General features: G+C 51.1%; 8 protein-coding genes across 8 annotated transcripts; 7 read left to right on the forward strand and 1 right to left on the reverse strand.

Annotated features, from left to right (window-relative positions):
- Positions 1 to 2261: 2261 nt before the first annotated feature.
- On the forward strand, positions 2262 to 2741 carry M437DRAFT_58770 (regulator of G protein signaling superfamily; the record flags this gene model as incomplete). Its single annotated transcript, XM_041023452.1, has 1 exon — positions 2262 to 2741. A coding segment is annotated over one exon (480 nt), but the record flags the coding sequence as incomplete, so codon positions are not given.
- A 1007-nt stretch (positions 2742 to 3748) lies between these two features.
- On the forward strand, positions 3749 to 5879 carry M437DRAFT_78792 (uncharacterized protein; the record flags this gene model as incomplete). Its single annotated transcript, XM_041027053.1, has 2 exons — positions 3749 to 3770; positions 4126 to 5879. The coding sequence occupies 2 exons, from the start codon at positions 3749 to 3751 to the stop codon at positions 5877 to 5879; spliced, it is 1776 nt and encodes a 591-aa protein (XP_040875804.1).
- Positions 5880 to 7845: 1966 nt separating this feature from the next.
- On the reverse strand, positions 7846 to 8205 carry M437DRAFT_22737 (uncharacterized protein; the record flags this gene model as incomplete). Its single annotated transcript, XM_041019048.1, has 1 exon — positions 7846 to 8205. A coding segment is annotated over one exon (360 nt), but the record flags the coding sequence as incomplete, so codon positions are not given.
- A 730-nt stretch (positions 8206 to 8935) lies between these two features.
- Positions 8936 to 10023, forward strand: M437DRAFT_12785 (uncharacterized protein; the record flags this gene model as incomplete). The annotated part of the gene is made up of 3 exons (XM_041018679.1): positions 8936 to 9007; positions 9073 to 9807; positions 9892 to 10023. Coding segments are annotated over 3 exons (939 nt in total), but the record flags the coding sequence as incomplete, so codon positions are not given.
- Positions 10024 to 10770: 747 nt separating this feature from the next.
- M437DRAFT_58727 (uncharacterized protein) lies at positions 10771 to 13563 on the forward strand (the record flags this gene model as incomplete). Its single annotated transcript, XM_041023443.1, has 2 exons — positions 10771 to 11442; positions 11488 to 13563. The coding sequence occupies 2 exons, from the start codon at positions 10771 to 10773 to the stop codon at positions 13561 to 13563; spliced, it is 2748 nt and encodes a 915-aa protein (XP_040875807.1).
- Positions 13564 to 14216: 653 nt separating this feature from the next.
- Positions 14217 to 15313, forward strand: M437DRAFT_88321 (NAD(P)-binding protein; the record flags this gene model as incomplete). The annotated part of the gene is made up of 2 exons (XM_041028796.1): positions 14217 to 14334; positions 14388 to 15313. 2 exons carry the CDS (start codon positions 14217 to 14219, stop codon positions 15311 to 15313), a joined length of 1044 nt encoding a protein of 347 aa, XP_040875808.1.
- Positions 15314 to 16032: 719 nt separating this feature from the next.
- Positions 16033 to 17147, forward strand: M437DRAFT_88322 (glycosyl hydrolase 53; the record flags this gene model as incomplete). Its single annotated transcript, XM_041028797.1, has 2 exons — positions 16033 to 16189; positions 16246 to 17147. The coding sequence occupies 2 exons, from the start codon at positions 16033 to 16035 to the stop codon at positions 17145 to 17147; spliced, it is 1059 nt and encodes a 352-aa protein (XP_040875809.1).
- Positions 17148 to 17571: 424 nt separating this feature from the next.
- On the forward strand, positions 17572 to 18867 carry M437DRAFT_78798 (uncharacterized protein; the record flags this gene model as incomplete). Its single annotated transcript, XM_041027054.1, has 2 exons — positions 17572 to 17591; positions 17733 to 18867. 2 exons carry the CDS (start codon positions 17572 to 17574, stop codon positions 18865 to 18867), a joined length of 1155 nt encoding a protein of 384 aa, XP_040875810.1.
- Between the last annotated feature and the right edge of the window lie 947 nt (positions 18868 to 19814).

Below are 19814 nucleotides of genomic sequence, written 5' to 3' on the forward strand. Positions count from 1 at the left end.
TGCAGCGCAAGAGATGCGGCGCCGCTGCTGCCCGCCATCCCCCGGGCCCGACATGAAGGGACCAGCACAAGATCAGCAACCCACGGACGTAATGCGCAGCGGTCAGTGATGTAGGGATTCTTCGCAAAAGAGGAAAAGGACGCATAAAGATAAGGGAGTTAGACATGGACTGAGACAGGCTGTCGCCATCTTCCGCAGCCGTTGGTTGTAATAATACTGTTTGCACAAACTGGTCGCCACGCTGAGGTCCAATCAGCCGGGCTCCGGAGAGTGTAAGGTTTTTCTCTTGCAGCGCTGTGCAGGACATGCAAACAAGTTCTCAACAGCAAACTGTGGTTCCTACGTTGACGAAAAAGTCAATATGCACAAGGGAACAATTAATTGCTGGGGCAGCGACAGAAGTGAGAACAAAAAAAAATTATTTCCCAAACTGCTGGGGGCCGACAGAAGGGCCGGCTCGGGAGTGATGATGACGGAGATGGCTACCTACCCGTGTGGCACGTAGAACTGAGCATTCGGCTCTTTGTGCCCTTCTAGAAGAATGCTTCGAAACTTGGTCGTGTTTCGAGCGCAGTCCGACCAATGGCACGCGGCCTTGCAGCCAAAAAAGCCACTCCCAAACAACACGAGCATGAACACGATCGACTGGGATGAGCGAAGGAACAACGAGTCAACGAATGGCACTGCTGGGGACGTGGAACGATCGACATGATACATGCCCCCTTCTCTTATTCAGCGCAACGGTGAAGGGTCTTGAAAGTGCTCGAGCTTTGCGGCGTGCCAACCGTCGACAGCTTCGAGGGACGGGATGTTTGGTGGGTGTTACGCCGTACGGACGTACAGCAGAGCAACCGTGAGGAGGCTCAGCCCTACTCTAACCAAACAGCTACCGGAGAAGAAGGAAATTGACGTAGGCAACAACAGAGTTCAAACAATCCGCAGATTGACAGTCATGGGATGGAAGTTTGTTTTACGACTGCCGTTGGCGGTGAGATGGCCCGCACCTCGGTGATTTGGCCCTTGGGGCGTCCATATGTCTCATTCTTTGGGAATGGGCCAAACAAAACACAGAATTCAGACGGCGTTCGGGGATCAAAGAAGACAAGAGCATGCGTGCAGTGAAGTGCAGTGGGGTGCAGCATGGCGGAACAAAGGAATGGATCACTGCGCCAACCCACACGAAAGAAGCGCCAGGCAAGACGAAATCAGCAGCCAATGCCTGTGCATGACGGCGCAGCTTAGTGCGCCGCGCCATGCCAGATCGGGCGTAGTTGGTTCTTACCAGTTTCTAGCGTGGAAGGTGCTGAATCCGTTAGCGCCTGCCAAAGAGGGAGTACCTTCCGCGCCCTCGTTCTGCAAGAGCGCACCACATCACCTCACACCCGTCCGGTCTCGTCTCGTCCTCCCTTCTTTTTCGATTTCCCTCTTGTCCACTCGCTGCAAAACCCCGCCCGTGGCTCGTCGATCACGCATTAGACAACAACTACGACTCCAATCCACTCGGCCGCTGGTTACTCACTCTTTCAATACTCACAAGACTGAACAAAATTACATCGATACAAGGCCTGTCGCTCGCTCTTTCCCCGGACATAATCTCGAAATCCTCAGCTCTCTTCTTCCGACCGGCCTACTGGTTTTACTGAAATTCTACGCCATACTTTATCAACTGTCTCTGTTGTCGCCCCCTGTATCCACTGCGCTCCAATATACTCCTGCAGCTGCCCGTCACCAAGAGATTTCCCCTGTCAGCCAGTTGTGCGACACGCCGTGCATAAGCGTAACCACGACACTCGACGTCCGACACGACAAGCAGCAACAACATTAGAAACCACGATCACACCTTGCTTCTGGTTCATGTTTCGCTTCTGACCCACTGCAGCACAAGACAAGCTAGAGACCGGTGGAAGATTGACTCTTCCACTCCAACACCCAAGCTGGCGCCTATATTTGAGCACCAGCGTGCCTCTGTCGGCACGCTGACTACAGAATCAACCAACAGCAACTCCGCTGCTGGAACCCGTCGCAAGAGCAGCGGCAACGGCTTCTGGAACAGCGTGATGAGCTCGCGCAAACCATCACATTTCCAAACCGATTCTGCCCACTCTGCAAAGATTGCCGTCTACTCATCTACCACCGACTGCGACGCCGACGACGAAGCCACAATGTCTGCCGAGGAGGCACCGCAACAACAACAACAGCGCCCTGTCAGCGTCCACATGGCTGCATCTGATCCTGCTTCAGCAACATCAGAATCACGGCCAATGTCCTCGGAATCTGCACCTTTCTGCCCTAGGCGACCAAACCTCCGTGAAATCCTCGCAAACACAGCACCCGCACCCTGGACTCTTGCTGCGTTCATGGCCTATCTTTCCAACAACCACTGCCTAGAGACACTGGAATTTACCATGGATGCAGGCAGATACAAGAAGCACTTTCACAGAATGATGAACAAGGCTCCTGTCCCTGGTCAACCAACGGAACACGACGCAAACTACGTCAAGGAATTGTGGACTCGTTTAATGGAAGCTTACATCCAGCCCAACGGCTCGCGTGAAGTAAACCTACCATCACAAGTTCGTGACCCCATCTTGGGACACGTGCCTGCAAACACACTACCACCGGAACCTTCAGTACTCGAGCCAGCTGTCTCCAAGACTTACGAGTTGATGGAGGAGTCAGTCCTAGTACCGTTCCTTAACAGTGTTTACCCCCAATCACCTGTACCTGTCAGCCCCTACTACTCAAACAACTCGAACGAGAGCATGACCACGACGTCTGACGAGAAATCATCCCGTTTCGGTCGCCGTAGCCGTCACTCGTCGAGAGGAAGCCCCCCTCCTCTTAGTGCGAGCGCTGTTGAATTCTCTGCTTCTTCCTACTCTCCTCCTTCCCTGAACAACCGCAAATCTGCACCTTCGGCTCTCACTACTGCTCTCTCTCGTCACCGTTTCTCTACCAAGCTTAGCCCTACCAGCTCCGCACCATCTGCTTCTCTCTCCGCTGCTCTCAGCACAACAAGTAGTGCATCTGAGGCCGTCTACACAGGATCTGGACTTACCGACGACTCTGGTAGCAGTGGATCGCCGATAAACGAATGTCCAATGACTCCACCAGTCACACCGCCAATGAGCGACATCAGCGGGAGCCCCAAAACTCACAGAGACAGCGGCGCCTGGAAGAAGCTGGGCCGCTTGAGTGGTTGGAAGCCATCACGGAAAAGAAGCCAGCCAGGCTTCGACCTCCACACCACATGAGGTCTGTTAGGGGGACATCTCTTATGAACTAGAGTCCAACCCGATGACCGTCATGTTTCACGTCACGCAGCGAATGCATCAAAATCTTTACAATCATGGTTAGGCGCTGGGGAGTTTTCAGAAACTAAAGGAGCATGGATGACTCCTATGATGGGACTTTTGGCATTTTTCTTAGCAACATAGGTTTTGTGATTCCTTATCGACGAATCAACGATCGGATGGACATTCAGAGAGCTTGCTTCTAGGCCGGCTGTGGGTCTTGTACGAAGACAGCAGCCGACGGCTGATTTTTGACTTTGTTTACTTGCGACACGCGAGCTCGACCTTACGAGGCAGCCACAGAATTGTAACAATATTTTTCATCTCCTTCAAACACACAAAGCCTCATATTTTAAGAGTAGTGCAAGTGCCAGTGTTGTCTAGAATGCCATGGATGCCGCCAGGTGCTCGAAGTGGCTAGCTAGGGTGACGCAAGTACCGCACCCAAAGACGCCATGTGTCGCGGCACACCAAGCGGTACAAGGTAGCACAGCAGGATGCAGCCCAAGCAGATGCACTAAACCGTTTGTACATTTTGTATGCGTTGCGTATCCCGAGGTGAGGTGACCAGCACCCAGGAATCGATGTGCGGCTCGGCCTACCTACTCCCTGCTGGTCGGGCATGTGGTGATGCAGCAAGATCTTGATGACATCACTTTCGGACATGGGTGCGACATGGTGTATGGATGTAGGAGAGCACAGCAAGTCCTGCTGATGGATACCGCACAAGGGACATCAGGAAGAAGAAAAGCTGCTTGTCGACAATCCTACACGACCATGTCAAACCGCTGACACCGCTTGCTCAACTCCGTAATGTCGCAGAGTGGTCAAGTCTACGAACTACCCGGTGACCTTCCACCAGTAGCCGAACTGCCTGATGACTCTATACCGGCAGAGCTATCTGGCGAGGACTTGTCTAAAGAGGATGATAGTACTGACTCCAGAGCTCCGCGTGCTGAGCTGGTGCCAGCGCGATACTCGAATGAATTGTTACCAACGCCTTTCTCGGGGTTCTCTACGATCTCATCCAATCCGTCGCTGAAGCCTTCTCCTCTCAACTTCTCACGGCCGAACTTCTCGCGACCACGTCCTGTAGAGGCCAATTCCTACAACTTTGGCAGCAGGGCTGGTCCTGTGCCCGAGTACGATCCGAACAATCGACCGACGCTTTTTGGACCTGCTCAGACGCATCATGATGAACATCAAGAGAAAACCAAAGATCGAGATGAAAATGATGATGGTATTGAAACACCTGCACCATCGCCTAGGGCATACACATGGGGCAATTCACGGCAAAGTGTAGATGGAGCAAGTATTGGAGGAGCCAGCATCGATGAGGCTATCCCACCTCCGATCAAGACGTATGCAGATCTGCAAGACATGCAATCGCCAAGGGACAGCATTGATGAGGCTACACCACCAGCGATTAGGGGCGCTAATGGCTTCAACCACGATTTCAGTATATTGAATATTTCAAGAGGGGATAGCATATATGAAGACTTTCCCACACCTCCTGGTACCAAGTCTCCGAAAGAACAATTCCGGAAAGACTCACAGGCCTTGCCGCATCATCTCAGAGAGAGTGTCAACGATGGTACACCTTCGTCTCCAGGACGGGGTACTCATCCGCTCGCGCGCATGAACACGACTAGCTCGATGGCGAGTAGCTTTGACGAGGCCGTACCACCTCCTATATTCACACGGAGACATCAATTGTCACATATGGACACAGAGAGTTCGAGAGGAACAAAGTCTTCGGATCAGACAAAGAGCTCCAGAGTCGACAGTGTTGTGGCTCCACCGTCCAGCGTACCACCAAGAAGCGTTGCACGAAAAGAGGTTTCAGCAGAGCCTGGTGCACCAAACGTGCTCATCTACAAGCCATACCTTGACTACGCTTCTAGCCAAGGATCAAATTCTGTTCGCACCAGTACCGCCACTGACCGCAATGAGAGCAACTCAGCTTCTGGATCGGATAGCAACCGGAGATACAGTTCTGCAGGCAGTGAGACTAGTTCAGTGGCAGACTTTGCCTTCGATGGTCAACTAGGCTGGAACCCGCGCAACAATGCTGCCTCCGCAAAGGAAGCCAATCGTCAACAGCGGTGGTCAGCTCCTCTTACGAATCCCCTGAAATTAGTGACTTCGCGATCCAAGGGCAAGGAGAAGCAACAGACACCGATGCCTACAATGCAGGAACAACCATCACGTCAAGGCTCGGAATCAAGTTCACAAAATGCTCTTTCGCCAGCCTCGAGCAGGGCATCTACAGGCACAGGAAGCAGTGCTTCCAGCAGACCACCGACCATCCCTGCGCGAGTCCCTCGCATCATCAAACGAACATCTATTGACCAGATGTCCGAGCATGTCAATCCTTGGCAAGGCGAGACCATGAGCGATCGTGGCAGCGTGTCCAGCAACGAATGGACGAGCAGTGAAGTTGATACTTCAAGTCTGAGTGTAGAGAAGATACACAAGCTCAAGAAGAAGGGAATCAACCCTGCGCTATATGTCGAGATGCAGAATGCGCGTAAAGGGAAGAATAAATGGGTTAGCCCTTTGCAGGGCAACTCTTTCATCTCCTGATTCTTGTTCATTATCTGGTCTACGCATGCATTATTCGACAACACTATGCTTTGGACAGCTTCAGCATACAAGCTATGCACCAGGCTCACCATGTCGTCGGCGCCCTCCGAAAGCATACCCCAACCACTGGTTCCCCCAGCATGCGATTTGAGATCAACGACCCTTACGGTGCTCTCCATATCATGGAAATCTCGCTACACCACAACAACCAGTGACGATGTGGCATCAGCCACGTCGAGTTCAAGATCCAACTAAACCAAGTCCTGACTCGCATTTTCCCATTTTCCCATTTCTCCATGCTCCTTCCCATTATGTCCAAAAGACACCCGTCCGTACCGTACCGTACCGGGCCGCTGCATGCGCTTTCGCATTCTTCTGCCTGAGCAGCAAGGCAGCATAAAGTTTCTATGGTTTGGGAGGCCGTTGAATGGGAAGGAACGAGAAGCGCTCAATTGTCGTTGTAACGGTTTGCTATCCGAATGTCTCGCATATTTGCAAGCCGTTGGGTACACTTCCGAGGCTTCGTTTACGATAAACGCATCTGGTCTTTGCGATTGCGAGAATGACAAAGAGTGGTTGCCTGGAAAGTAAGGAAGGAGGAATGTAATGTAATGTAATACGTATAAAGGATAGAATATGTAACAGGCGCGAAGTAGTCTAGAAGCGAGGAAAGTGGCAGATGTCAAACACGTAAAGCACACCCTTAATCCCGTTGATCAAATCGTTGGTCCAGCACGTTAAAACCACGTTGTCAAGAAGGATTCCCTGTACCTATGTTTCTCACTTATACATGGCATTCTTAATGACGTGTGACTTTGCCTTTTGGGTAGGATCAAGTAAAATCTATGGGTAGGATCAAGTAGATTATTGACAGTCGCCATCCATCAACTTATCATTGACCATATATGGTTTAAGATGACATATTACACTCAAATGTAACAATGCTTATTCGGAGACAGGTCCGCGATATTGATTCGCATCGTTCTTGGAAGACTAGATCTTCATTGACTGGCAACCAATGTGATGTGAATAGGAGTCCACGCGGTGGCCAACGATAACGAATGTTAGCTATGTTCGAGGCATTCTCCTCATACGCTCATTGCACCAGAGGGATCAACTGTCTCAAAGACCAAGACACCATATGGAGATAACTCGCTGCTCCACGGATTCAAAGCTTTGGGAATAGAGTTGGCTGCTCTATCGTTGACTTTGAGATGTTCTAGAGTCTGAGCCTAGAAGCAGAGTTGAGAAATCGATGGAATCTACGAATACGAGCGTAACGACTGATGGGCATATATCAACGTATAGCAATGCTTAGCGATAAGGAGAGACAGGGATCGTATCATCGGTGTTAAGTCGGCATGGCTTTAGTAGTGGCAAAGATGTGTTGTTGTCTGGGAACGGAGTAGGTTCTACTTACAATGCCTGGATGTTGGAAGCAGATGACTCGTCACTGAGGCACTCGTAGGATGTGAGAATCGCCGAGCCGGACAGGACATGGCGAGGGTGCAGCTCGACTGTTCGACGCCCGAGGCGATCGTGCTGCTGATAGGCAGAGTACCTCTGAGGCTAGTATGTTGGCATCTCTGAGCGCTTCCGTGGTGAGTCTCGAGCATATTGCGTACCAGCCGCATCATGCATCGCTTGAGTGTTCATATATCAACATTTGTTTGTGCGCAGCCTGGACGTGCTCGGACTATGATCAGGGAACGCTTATCGAGCGCTTTTGCTTGACTTCTACAATGAGAATCAGACAGCCTCGCTCGTGGATGTATGGGGAGTCACAAGACAGGGATTGGAAGATCTCAAAGCAGCCCGCGCATCCTCGCTCAATGCAATATCGTAGCGAGGAGAAGCCTCTTTGTCGTGAGCAGGCAAAAGAAATGCAAAACATACAGCAGCAGGGGCTTCCTCTCGTTCCCCCATGTCCGGTCTAGACATTTTGCTACTCCCCCGGCGTGTTGATGTGATTACACATCTCTGTACACAGCCTAAACATGATAGCTGGCCGCAGACGCTTGCCTACCTCATCATCATGGAAAATTTCGAAGGCTCTACGCTTCACCATGGCATCCATGTCGTTTGCAGACGTTCGAGTAAAGTCCTGGGCAGTCGTGATGGAGGCATCACGTTCACAATACTCGGCCAACTCATACAGCTGCGAAGCCAATGGCAGAGCGGCGTCTACCACTTGTATGATCTCATCTCCTAATAGCCCAAACAGACCGCTGTCGGCAGCTCGTCCAATATCGAGGTGTATAACGACTACTTTCATAACTACCATCCACTCTGGCAGTAGCTTCAGTGCCGCTAGGTTCTGCTCGCGTTGGGTTATCGATGTGCCTTCAGGATGCCGCTCCCAAGAGTCTCTCATGGCGTCCAGCATGAAAGATGCTGTACCCTTCAGACGCTTCGCTTCCTGAGCCAAAGAAGTCAAAGGGTGGCCCTCGGGATTGACAGGGCCCCAATCTACATCATAGGTTGGGGTCCAATTCAGACATGCAGAGTCCCGGAGAGTGTCCTCCCAGTGACCGCGGTCTATAACGTTGCCAGTTTTCCAATCAGCTTCGCGCGGTTCACGCGTCCTGTCAAAACTGCCTGCTCCTCGCCATTCGAGGCTTGAAACCCATATTCCTGTAGCACAAGCGACTCTGCGCGACTCACGGCAGACTCGCGTGATTAATGGCGGACGAAGATTGCTCTTACTAGTTGGATAGAGCCGACAGGGAATATTGTCTTCTTCCAGCGTGTCGACACGGTAGACTATACTTTCGCAAGGATGATCTATTTCGTACACACGATACGGCAGGCAGAGGCGCCATATTTCTTCGCGAAGTTCGAGGGGTAGGCGCGGGAAGGGGTGGAAATCATGGTTGACCATGCTCGTGTTGTTGAGAGTAAAGTTGATGGTCGTGACTCTCTCGTAGATGCGGCGCAGCTGATGACGACGCGGTCCAAGGAACGCGCTTGGACCTCTCTCCAGCTCAAGGCCAGCGAAACATCAACACGCGGGTATAGAGCAGCAGACGGTCGACGACAATCAACGTAACCAAAAGATGCTCGTGTCATTGACCGTGGGCAAAGTCGACGCCGGTGTGGCCGTCCTGCTCACCGAGGATAAGCGATTGGTACGGGCACATAGTCCTGGCCTAAAAGGAGACTTCGACCAACGACTAACTAATGCGCACAACAGATTGAGTTTCCATCCATCCTGCTGCCCGCCGACATCACATCCGGCTCAATCGTCGACATCAACGTAGCACGCAACGAGACAGCTGAAGAGAAGGCTGTTCAAAAGTTCGAAGCCCTCCAAGAAGACATCTACTCGACCTTCGGCATCCACTCTCCCTCTGCTCCCGTTCTGCGCTGTCGCAATGCCACACAAACCTCGGTCGTACTTGAATGGGATCCTGTCCAATTGGCAACAGCAGAGTTGCGTAGTCTGAGCCTGTACCGCAATGGCAGCAAGGCTGGCAACATCCCCCGCGACAAGCTGAGCACAAAGATCTCAGGCCTGGCTGTCGACACCGAATACACCTTCCACCTTGTCCTGCGCACTTCAGCCGGCACATACACCAGCGAACGCCTGACTGTCCGCACTCACAAGATGACCGATCTGACTGGTATCACCATCACTCCTGGCATCATGCCTCAGCAATTGCGCGACGACCTGCAAGCCACCGTTGATCGCATCGGCGCAAAAATGATTGATACCTTGCGTATTGACACGACTCACTTCGTTTGTACAGAAGGTCGTGGTCAAGCATGGGAGAAGGCTGGTGACATGAACGTGCCCGTCGTTGTTCCTGACTGGCTGAAGGGTTGCGAGCGCGAAGGGCGCATAGTTGGTGTCCGCGCTTACTACCTCGATGCGGACCCCAAGCTACGGAACATTGGTCCTACTAGCCAACCCTTGCCTTCTCCCCAGGTCAACCAAGACTCACGACGCCCTTCGACGCAATCACAAGCAAACCTCCAGCCACAGCCCTCGCAACAACACCTCCAACTTCAGCAACAACAACTCAGAGTTCACCCACCACTCTCGAGTCCGCGCATCGAACACACACCACCTACCCCCGAACAAATCCAGAATCCAGAGATGCCTACTTCTCAGCCTAACTCGGTTCCTGCACCTCCACCAAAGGATGACTCTGCCGATACCACGCCTCCTACACCACCCAAGGAAGAACCTGTGCCCGAACCTGAACAGTCTGACTCCCAGTCTAATGCTGTCCAACAAAAGCCTATCTCTGATCTTCCTTTCCGAAACCTTCCAAGCAGCGTAGAAGATCAACCTGCGGAGCCAGTGACCAAGGAGCCAATAAACTCCGCACCAGCTGAAGAACCTTCTCCCGTTCCGGAGGCTACTGCAGAACAAGATGGAGCGTCTACAGAAACCACTGCTGTCAACAACCTCAAGGCTATCGGTATACCTCATGATGAGGAGCCATCAAGCAAAGCACCGAGCGAGTTCGATGATGTTGCGCTGTGAGAAGTCACCCTGGTTTTCGTTAGCGTTCGTCCTGATTTCGATGCCTCTACGTAGTCATACCCCTTTTGTGTAGCCTCACATCTTTTATTCTTGCTTAGCCTTTGTGAGCGAGGCTTTCTTTTTTGTACGAGTCAATACAAGCGCTGATCGATATCAATTGAAATAAACTAGTTGGTTCGATTCGCCAGCGTCGCCATAGTAATTCTTGCCATCTGAGAAAAGAATGAGCCGTCAGGTGTCTAGGTGCTGCCTTCGAGGAAGGAGCTGAATCGCGTGGTTTTCGTAGCTTCAATCGCACCTTCCCTCCTCGTCACGTTTGCACTGCGGCGCTTCAACAGATCTTCTTCCCCGGCCTCGTCCTGACAAGGTTCCAGCACATCGTTCTCTATCTTACATTCAATGGACTCGTCGTCAACTATCATGAAGTCCGAATACGCTGATATGATGGACGAGACTAGTGACACCTTATCTCATGTCGGCGACGGAGAAATCTCAGTCATCGACTACGCAAGATATCACGGCCTGAGCAAGGACTACACCTCTGTCTACCCTCTATCTCATGACGTTCTTCACTCCATCCCGCAATGGGAAGACCCGGATCTCGAACTCGCTCAGCGCCCTGAATTTGAGCTTCCAACAGAACTCGATCTCGACGAAAAATGGACCATTGATCACCAGAGTGCTTTATTCCTCAGACAGATCACGTCAGTAGAGGAAGTGCCATCTACTGGAATCACACGACGGAAAAGTAGATCTACTGAATACAAAGTCGAGCCGCTACTTTTGCCGACAGACCCTGAGCTTGAGCAGCGAAGGTTCATGCGAGCACGACACTCAAGACAACGCAAAGATACGCCAGAAATACCACCTGAGGCTTTTTGGCAAGATGACGAAGGAGCAGCGTTGCATTGGCCAGATTCCAAGCTGCCAGAAACACTAATGGAGCAAATCAAACAAGAAAAACTCCAACTTGGCAAGAACGACATACTCTTTTTGCAGCAATGCATCTCGTTTCCCGACGAGCTCGAGATGCAAGACCTCGATGTGCCACCATACAAGAAGGCGAGTTTTGTGTTCTCTCGATAAGACGAAATCTGACAAGACTAGACACGAAAGGAGTACGAGGAGGCAAGACACACATCACCACTCTTGCCGTGTTCATCGCCCTTCCAATTCAGCGTACCAGATTCGCCTGTCAGCCGTATACCTTTGGCGACCAGTCCCATTGATCCCGTCCCAGCTGAGATAAAGAGGATCGAGGATAGCATGGACGTCGACGATGAATTCTCCCTGGACGGGCTCTCAGATATATCGGCGCTCGGCATTGAGGCTCCCGACGAGTACTACTCACGCTCACCACTAAAACGTAGACGACCTGATGATTACAAGGTCGAAGTACCACTGTCACCAGTCCTTGAGTCGTCGCCAATGAAGAAACTGAAGATGGTCACCTTTTCAGACGAGCTATGCATTAGCATACCTGAATACGCCAGACCGTTCCCATTAGAGGATTCAAATGGCACAGATGATGTACAGGATTTCCTCGAGCAAGTCATCGAGCCTGGTGCAAAGTCTGCACTACTTGCTATCGACGGGGAACAGTTGTCGCAAGCGGACTCGATTCTGAGAGTAGAGGTCCCCGTCATTGACGAGAGCGGTCCTCTACCTCCATGGAAGGCCTTTGCTCGCAAACAACTGGGCTGTCAAACAGAACTGGAGGCTCAGCAGCAACTGATATCCATGCTGAAGCGGGAAACCATCAGACCATGTGAACACTGGCCTCACGTTGGCAGAATCGATGGCACCATGTCGTGTTGGCGGCCTTTCGACTTGCACTTGGATGATCTGCCCGAAGAAGAAATTGAATGTGATTATCTGAGCGACTTTAACCCTGAGAAGCCCGAGGACACAACATCCGGATGGAAACTAGAAGGCCTGAGAACCCTGGACCCCTGCGAAGACGACGATGAAGAGATCAAGGCTCTGGACATGTCAGTAGCTCTGAAGAACCTCAACCTGATGGGCAGTGCAATGGACATCAATGCGCCCAGCAAGAGTGAGGGCCGTAAGTCCGCAGCGCCTTTGCAGACTCGATTACCCTTCTTCTCCCCAACAAAGACGTATGAGACTCATGAGGATTCTGCAAAGCCTCATGAGAATCCAAAAGCAACACAGTCTCTAGCGCCTAGCACGTTCTCTGTGAGCAATTCTCTGGACCGCTTCATGCAAACCTATACTGGCAAGAAGACGTGCGTAGAGAAACCAGATCTTCAAACTGAGGCTGTACTGAAGAATGTCGAGAAGCCTACCCATAGCCCCCATACTCATGTTGAAAGACATGACGATCTCAAAGAAGCTACAAGCTGCTTGCCGATACATCGCCCATCCTTGCCTACACCTGTACCGCCCCGAACTTTCGTGTTATCGTCAACTATGTTCGAGAGGCGAAAACTAGTGAAAGAGATTGAGCGTCTCAACGCCATGAGTGAATACATCGAACGCGACTTTACGTCACCTCGTATGCTACGTGGTCTGTCATCCCAGACATCGGAAGCTGACGAAGCGGATGTTATCATCGCACCTGGACACGGCATTATGTTGACTACTTTGCAGAAAGTCATGCAAAAAAGCTTGCCAGGCGAAGTCGTTCGTAATGTAATACGTGAACGCATTGTACAACTTGCGCGTCGATATGAGCGCCTGATAATTATGGTGCATGAAGATCAGAGTAGCGACCAACAACGTCCATTGGACAACCGCGAGTCTGGCGAACTCGTGTCTCTCATCAACTTCTGCGCAGCACAAAGTCATGATATCCAGGTCATGTACATCCCTGGAGACGAGCTTGCATTAGCGACTTGGATCGTTGCAAGTATGATCCGATATGGTCTCGATGATTCGGAAGTACATCTGATCCAAGATGAAACCACATGGGAGCTATTTCTCAGAAAAGCAGGCATGGACGCATTTGCGGCTCAAGCAATTTTGAACAAACTGAAGGCACCCATTCCTATGCCTACCCCTTCGACCAAGCAATTCTACGGTCTACCCGCATTTGTCATGATGGACGAAACCGAGAGGCTAAGACTTTTTGGCGCTCTGTTCGGTGGAGAGAAGATCTTGAGGAAGGTAAGCATGGCTATTGATGGTTGCTTGAAAAGAAATGTTGTTGCTGGCGATCTGAAGCGCTGAAAGCTATGGCCAATCTGGAGGAAATTTGCTAGGCCTCATCATATCCTTGCTTGATCCGGCATCTGTCGAGAAGTTGCTAGACATGCTTAGAAATCGAGAATCATTCTCAGAAGACTGTTATCTCGGCGCAGTGAACAAACAGGCCCCTAGCAACCGTTATGTGTAGAAGTGGTCGACACGTGCGGTCCATCGGAGAGAAAGCTTTTCGGTTAAAGTTGCTGTCAGCTTTTTTGACATCTGCTCTCAGTTCACGTCCACAACCCTAGTTTACTGCTACCTCGTTATCATCGCATCTCGCTACGCTGCATATACGCCTGGTTCAGCGCATAGCCAATCATCAAGGTGCTTTTCGAACATTATCGGCAGATGAAAGGTGATCCCTCTTGCGCTCGTAATCAAGGCCCCCTTCTCGAGTCCTCCGAACTTGGAGCGACGATTACAAACCAGTCTCGGTTCTAGAAGCCTTAACGTTTCCACCCCGCGCAAGCTATGAACGTCATGGTGTTCTACAATTTTCCTCATTGATCACGTCAATTGATATATAAAGAGTTACGATCGTGCCTGTCAATTGAACTTTCGCTCCTCATTCTTATTTGACATTCCTAACCAATACTCATACCTGCAATCTCATCCAATCTCACACAAACATCACGATGGCACCTTCAACCCAAAAGCAGTGGAGAGTCCAGGGTACTGGATCTTTCGACAACTTGAAGTTCAACAAGGAAGCTCCTGTCCCTGAGGTTGGTGACAAGGATGTTCTTGTCAAGTGTAAGTCTTACTGCGATAAAGCAAATATAACACAGCACTAATTGAATCTACAGTCCACGGTGCTTCGCTCAACTACCGTGATTTGATCATTGCTGCTGGTGGCTACCCTTTCCCTCAGGAGGACAACGTTGTCCCCGGATCTGACGGTGCTGGTGTTGTCGAGGCCGTCGGCAAGAAGGTGCAGCGCTTCAAGGTTGGTGACAAGGTCGTTACCCAATTCAACCAGGGCCACCTTGCAGGTCCTCTTGACAACAAGTCCATCGCTACCGGAACTGGTGGTGTCATCGATGGATCTCTCCAGCAGTACGGTGTTTACGACGAGCAAGGTCTTGTCCCTCTTCCTAGCAACCTTAACTTCATCGAGGGTGCTTCTCTGACCTGTGCTGGTCTCACTGCCTGGAACGGTCTCTACGGTCTTGAGGGCAAGAGACTGACCCCTGGTAACTGGGTCCTTACTCAGGGTACCGGTGGTGTTTCTATCTTCGCCGTCCAGTTCGCCAAGGCTGCTGGTGCCCGTGTCATCGCCACCACTTCTTCCAAGGAGAAGGGCGAGAAGCTCAAGGCTCTCGGTGCCGACCACGTTATCAACTACCGCGAGGACCCCAACTGGGGTGAGACCGCAAAGAAGATCACCGGCGGTGTCGGTGTCAACCACATCATCGAGGTCGGTGGCCCCAACACTCTGCAGCAATCTCTCAAGGCCATCTGCCTCGAGGGTGTCATCTCCATCATTGGTTTCATCGGCGGCACCAATGACAAGCAGCCCAGTCTTCTCGATGCCCTCGTCAACATCTGCACTGTCCGTGGTATCTACGTCGGCAGCAGACAGCAGTTCGAGGAGATGAACGCTGCCATTGAGGCCAACAACATCAAGCCTGTTATCGACGAGAAGATCTTCACTCTCGATCAGCTCAAGGAGGCTTACCAATTCCAGTGGGACCAGAAGCACTTTGGCAAGGTCGGCATCAAGATTGAGTAAATGCCTTTGCCTTTAGTGCTGAGGAGTTGAAAAATGTCTGTTTTTGTTGTACATATACCACTTTTTAGAATGAATTGATGAACAAGTCTTTGACAACTACGACTACTTTCCTTGCTCCAAATGTCTATTGTATCTGAACAATGCACGAGACAATCTCACCTAGACCTTCGATAGATCAGAAATCTCAAGACAACTCTATATGAGACAGTTGGAGAACGTGCTGCAAGCGAGGTCGACGCTTGAAACGTTGTGCCCCGGATCGACAGAGCCACACCCGCGAGCCACTGCAGACTTCCACCAATAGGCAGAACTAAGTGCTATATTGAGCTCGTTACTCTTCTTCTTCTACGATGGCCATCATGTCTTGTAGGCAGGATACCTCAGTGTCAACTTTGTTCAAAACTTTTAGCAAGTACCCATAGAAGAGGTAGGACTTATGTACTCAGGACATTTCAAGCTAATGACCACAAAACTGCTTTCGACGTGAGGAACGCGGGAGAGTGGAGAGTAAGCTTTGAGGATGTCGGTTTAGGGCTCGATACTTATAGACGATGATTTAGCCGATTGTCTCAAGCAAGCAAGTGTCGCTTCTCTTTATATTAAGGATATCACGCAGTCGCAAAGCATGACCTCTAGCGTTCAGCAAGAAGGTATAAGGTGGTGAATTATCCTTTCGTTTTGGTCCTTTCTCACCTTTGTTGATCCATCCCGCAGGCATCATGTTGCGATCGACTCTCCTTGCTGTTGCGGCAGTCTTGTCAAATGTCGCTTATGGCGCACTCACCTACAAAGGAGCTGACATCAGCTCTCTCATCATGCTAGAGAACCAGGGAAAGACCTTCAAGACGAGTGCCGGAGTCACTCAACCGCTTGAATGTATGTCCAAGATGCATCATAAAATGATGGTTTTTGAGCTGATTCCAGACGATTAGCCATTCTCAAGCAGTCTGGAGCAAACTCGGTTCGTCAAAGAGTCTGGGTCAACCCTGCTGACGGCAACTACAACCTCGACTATAATGTCAAGCTGTCCAAGCGTGTTGTCAACCAAGGCATGAGCGTCTATCTTGATTTCCATTATTCGGATACCTGGGCAGATCCGTCGCATCAGACGACTCCTGCCAAGTGGGATGACAGCACCATCGGTCAACTCAAATGGACGGTATACAACTACACGCTGGCAGTATGCAACCGCTACGCAGCCGAAGGCATCAACCCAGCCATTATATCGATCGGCAATGAGATCCGAGCTGGTCTGTTGTGGCCTTTGGGAGGTACAAGCTCTTACTACAACATTGCCGACCTGCTTCATTCTGCTTCTTCTGCCATCAAGGACTCCAAGCTCTCCAGGAAGCCGCAGATCATGATCCACCTCGACAATGGCTGGGACTCTGGGACCCAGCTCTGGTGGTACAAGAACATTCTTGGTCAGGGACCTCTAAAATCGTCCGACTTTGACATGATGGGTGTTAGCTACTACCCCTTTTACAACGAGAAGGCATATCTTGGAAGCTTGAAGTACTCGCTACAGCAACTCGCAGCAACGTATGGCAAGCAATTGGTTGTTGCAGAGACCAACTGGCCTGCCAAATGCAGCAAGCCGGCGTACAAGTTCCCTTCTGATGCCACCTATATCCCCTTCTCGTCGGCTGGACAGGAGGAGTGGATTGAGGCTGTTGGAAAGATTGTGGCTGGTGTCAAGGGCGGAGCTGGTCTTTACTACTGGGAGCCGGCTTTCCTGGGCAATGCAGGCCTGGGATCATCATGTGAAGACAATCTGCTGGTGGATGGAAATGGAAAAGCGACCGTGGGGATGTCTGCCTTCAAGAACATTTAAACCTCTGGAAGAAGCGTCTAGCGAACGTCAGATGTGACGCCAAGGAAGGCGGAGAAAACAGTTAGCGCCGCAGCCGTGAACCCCTCGAGCAGAACGCGGAGTGAGATGGAGCTCACTCCCGTCACAAACATATTGTCCCTTTCCATCGCAACACACGCCACACTATCTTTTATTGAATCAGATTGTATCTCCAGATTCGCGCGAACTTTGCGACCAAGTTACAAGTTACCATGGGTCTTCCGTAAGTGTGCTGCTAGAAATCGTATCTCGAGGCTCAATCAAGGCGACGCGCTGGGACGCGCTTCACTTGAAGCTCGCTCGTGCCTCGTTGTGAGCTCCCAAATCCGCATTTTCAGACAACAAGCATCTTTGTCGGCTTCCATACTGCAAATAAGTCGAAGCTAGATCACTACAACTTGATGAGATGCTTCTGCTCTTAGCTTTGTCAGTCGAGCTTGTCGTCCAGAATAGCTTGCGTATTGCTATGGTCTCCACAATTGCCTGTCAGACATGGAGGAGGCGGGCTTCTTCATCATGAGATTCGAGCTGCGTTCCACCAAGCAGATTGCTGACGAGTCCTGCTAGAGTCTGGCGCGATCCCGAGGAAACACGAAGCAGCAGCAGTGACAGTCCAGCGGCCATCTCTCGAGTTAAGAACGACAGCACCGCCCTATCACGCTCGCCCATTCGCCGTCTGCGTGCATCTCGTCCAACTAGTTTCTATCGCGTGAACCAACCACCACCTGTGCCCGAAGCGCCTCGCCGAAACATCTCCAGCGACCGTCACTTTGATTTGGCATACTACCTCGACGACGACAGCTCGTCACAACAACAATCCGACTCAGGTCGACGACGGTCGCGACCAAGCAGCTTTCTGCCTCCGCCTCTCGAGCGAGACCGTCCGCAATCACGCAATGGTGTTTCTTCAAGCCTCCCATCTCCTCCTCTGGACACATCAGAGCCTGTCGCTTCATCTCGTATCGTCCTCTTGCGCACATCACATGCATCACCACATCCCCTGAGCGTTGCCCATCGTCCAATATCTTCGGCAGATGGTCTAGGCGATCGCAATCGCAGTCCCTCTCCCATCACGGAAGCCTGGCATATCATCGGCTCGACCATCACTCCCGACGACTCGCTGCCTTCTAGCTTCGCTTCGAACGGGGCATCGTCTTCATTTGCCCGTACAGATACTCAAGAAGATACAATAGCTGATGCGTTGGCGGAGGACTCCAGCTCTACAGCAAACGAGTCCCGTAACTACAATCGCCGTGCTATCGAAGCTTTGTTGTATGATTTTGCCATGCAAACTGCCGAGGGTCGAGCTCAGATTCAGCTTCTTCGCCGCATGTCGCCCGAAGACGCTCGTTGGATGCGTCACCACAGCAGTGCCAGTGAAGAGGGTGGAGATAATGAAGGCGACAGCAGAGACGAGAACGGGGACGAAGCACCTCCACGTCGTCCCTCTCAGTTCGACTCGGACATTCGTGAACGCTCTCGCCAGGTCGCTGCTTCAACAATGCGCTACTTTGGCAACACAGACGATGCGTCCAGCGCTAGGCCACAAATCGGACGGTTGCGTAGAGTAGAGACGCCTTCTCTATCACGTTCAACCTCACCTAGTGGTTCAAGGTTGCTCTCCAATCAAGCTGCGAGACGGTCTGTTGCGCGCATGCTCATCCGTGATGATGAGCAGCCCGCCCATAACGAGAGGCTGTAGCATGTCCTTCGTGCCTATCATCGGGTATTGGCTCGTCGAGTTCAGAGACTTCTGATCTCGACTTGAATGCGTGACGTTGCTTTGCATTATAAAGTTTACATGAGCGTTGGTGTGAAGGAGTTCTAGTGGTTTGGACTTTCGCTATACAGTTGGGTGTGGGCATGGCTGGACTGCTGGTTAGTCTTGCTGTTTGTCATTTGGGGTGTTCTCTCGCTTTCAGGGTGGCAGTCAAAAAGCTTAGTATCACATGGACCATTTTACAATGGCAATTCACGTTCCTCAGGTGCTTTATCGTCCGGGTCAAATCTTGATTCAAACCCAAAGATTGAAGAAAGATATTGATGGGGAAGAGCAAGAGCTCGGTTTGGGTGACGTGAAGGGACGCGTCTCTAGCGCGACACAGACCCAGCCTACTGCAACACACTCAATCTAAACATCCAACCTCTTAATGTACACACGAATGTTCTTGTATGCCTTCTTGAAACGGCGGAACATACTGTGGCTCTAGCGATGATCACACGCTGCATAAACATGCGCCTGCTCGAGTCCACATGACCAATCACAGCTTGCGACTTCATCACGACACATGACCGAATAATTAAGAAGCAACAAAGACGAGGGAAGAGCTGTATGTCAGCCTCGAGCAGTCCCATCAAGGTAAGCGTAGGACGGTGAAGTCTTAGCTTTGCCTATAAAAGCTTTTCTCACTCTTCTCTACACTATGTGAAAAACTTCCTTCTTGTATGGTTCTAAGTTGAGTCTGTGTTGGTGATGAGTCAAGGCTTGTGATAACTAGCTGCCTAGAATCGAGAGTAGGGGTGTTGCATCGACAGCTGACCAAGGAGAAACAACATCATGCACGAGTTGCCTACAGAATTGCAGACCAGCCTGCACTCCTGGAGAGGCAGTGTCCGCCTATCACGAGGCGATGACTCTGATCAGGCTCA

This window comes from Aureobasidium melanogenum (genome assembly GCF_000721775.1).
Source record: "Aureobasidium melanogenum CBS 110374 unplaced genomic scaffold scaffold_29, whole genome shotgun sequence".
Taxonomy (NCBI): Eukaryota; Fungi; Ascomycota; class Dothideomycetes; order Dothideales; family Saccotheciaceae; genus Aureobasidium; species Aureobasidium melanogenum.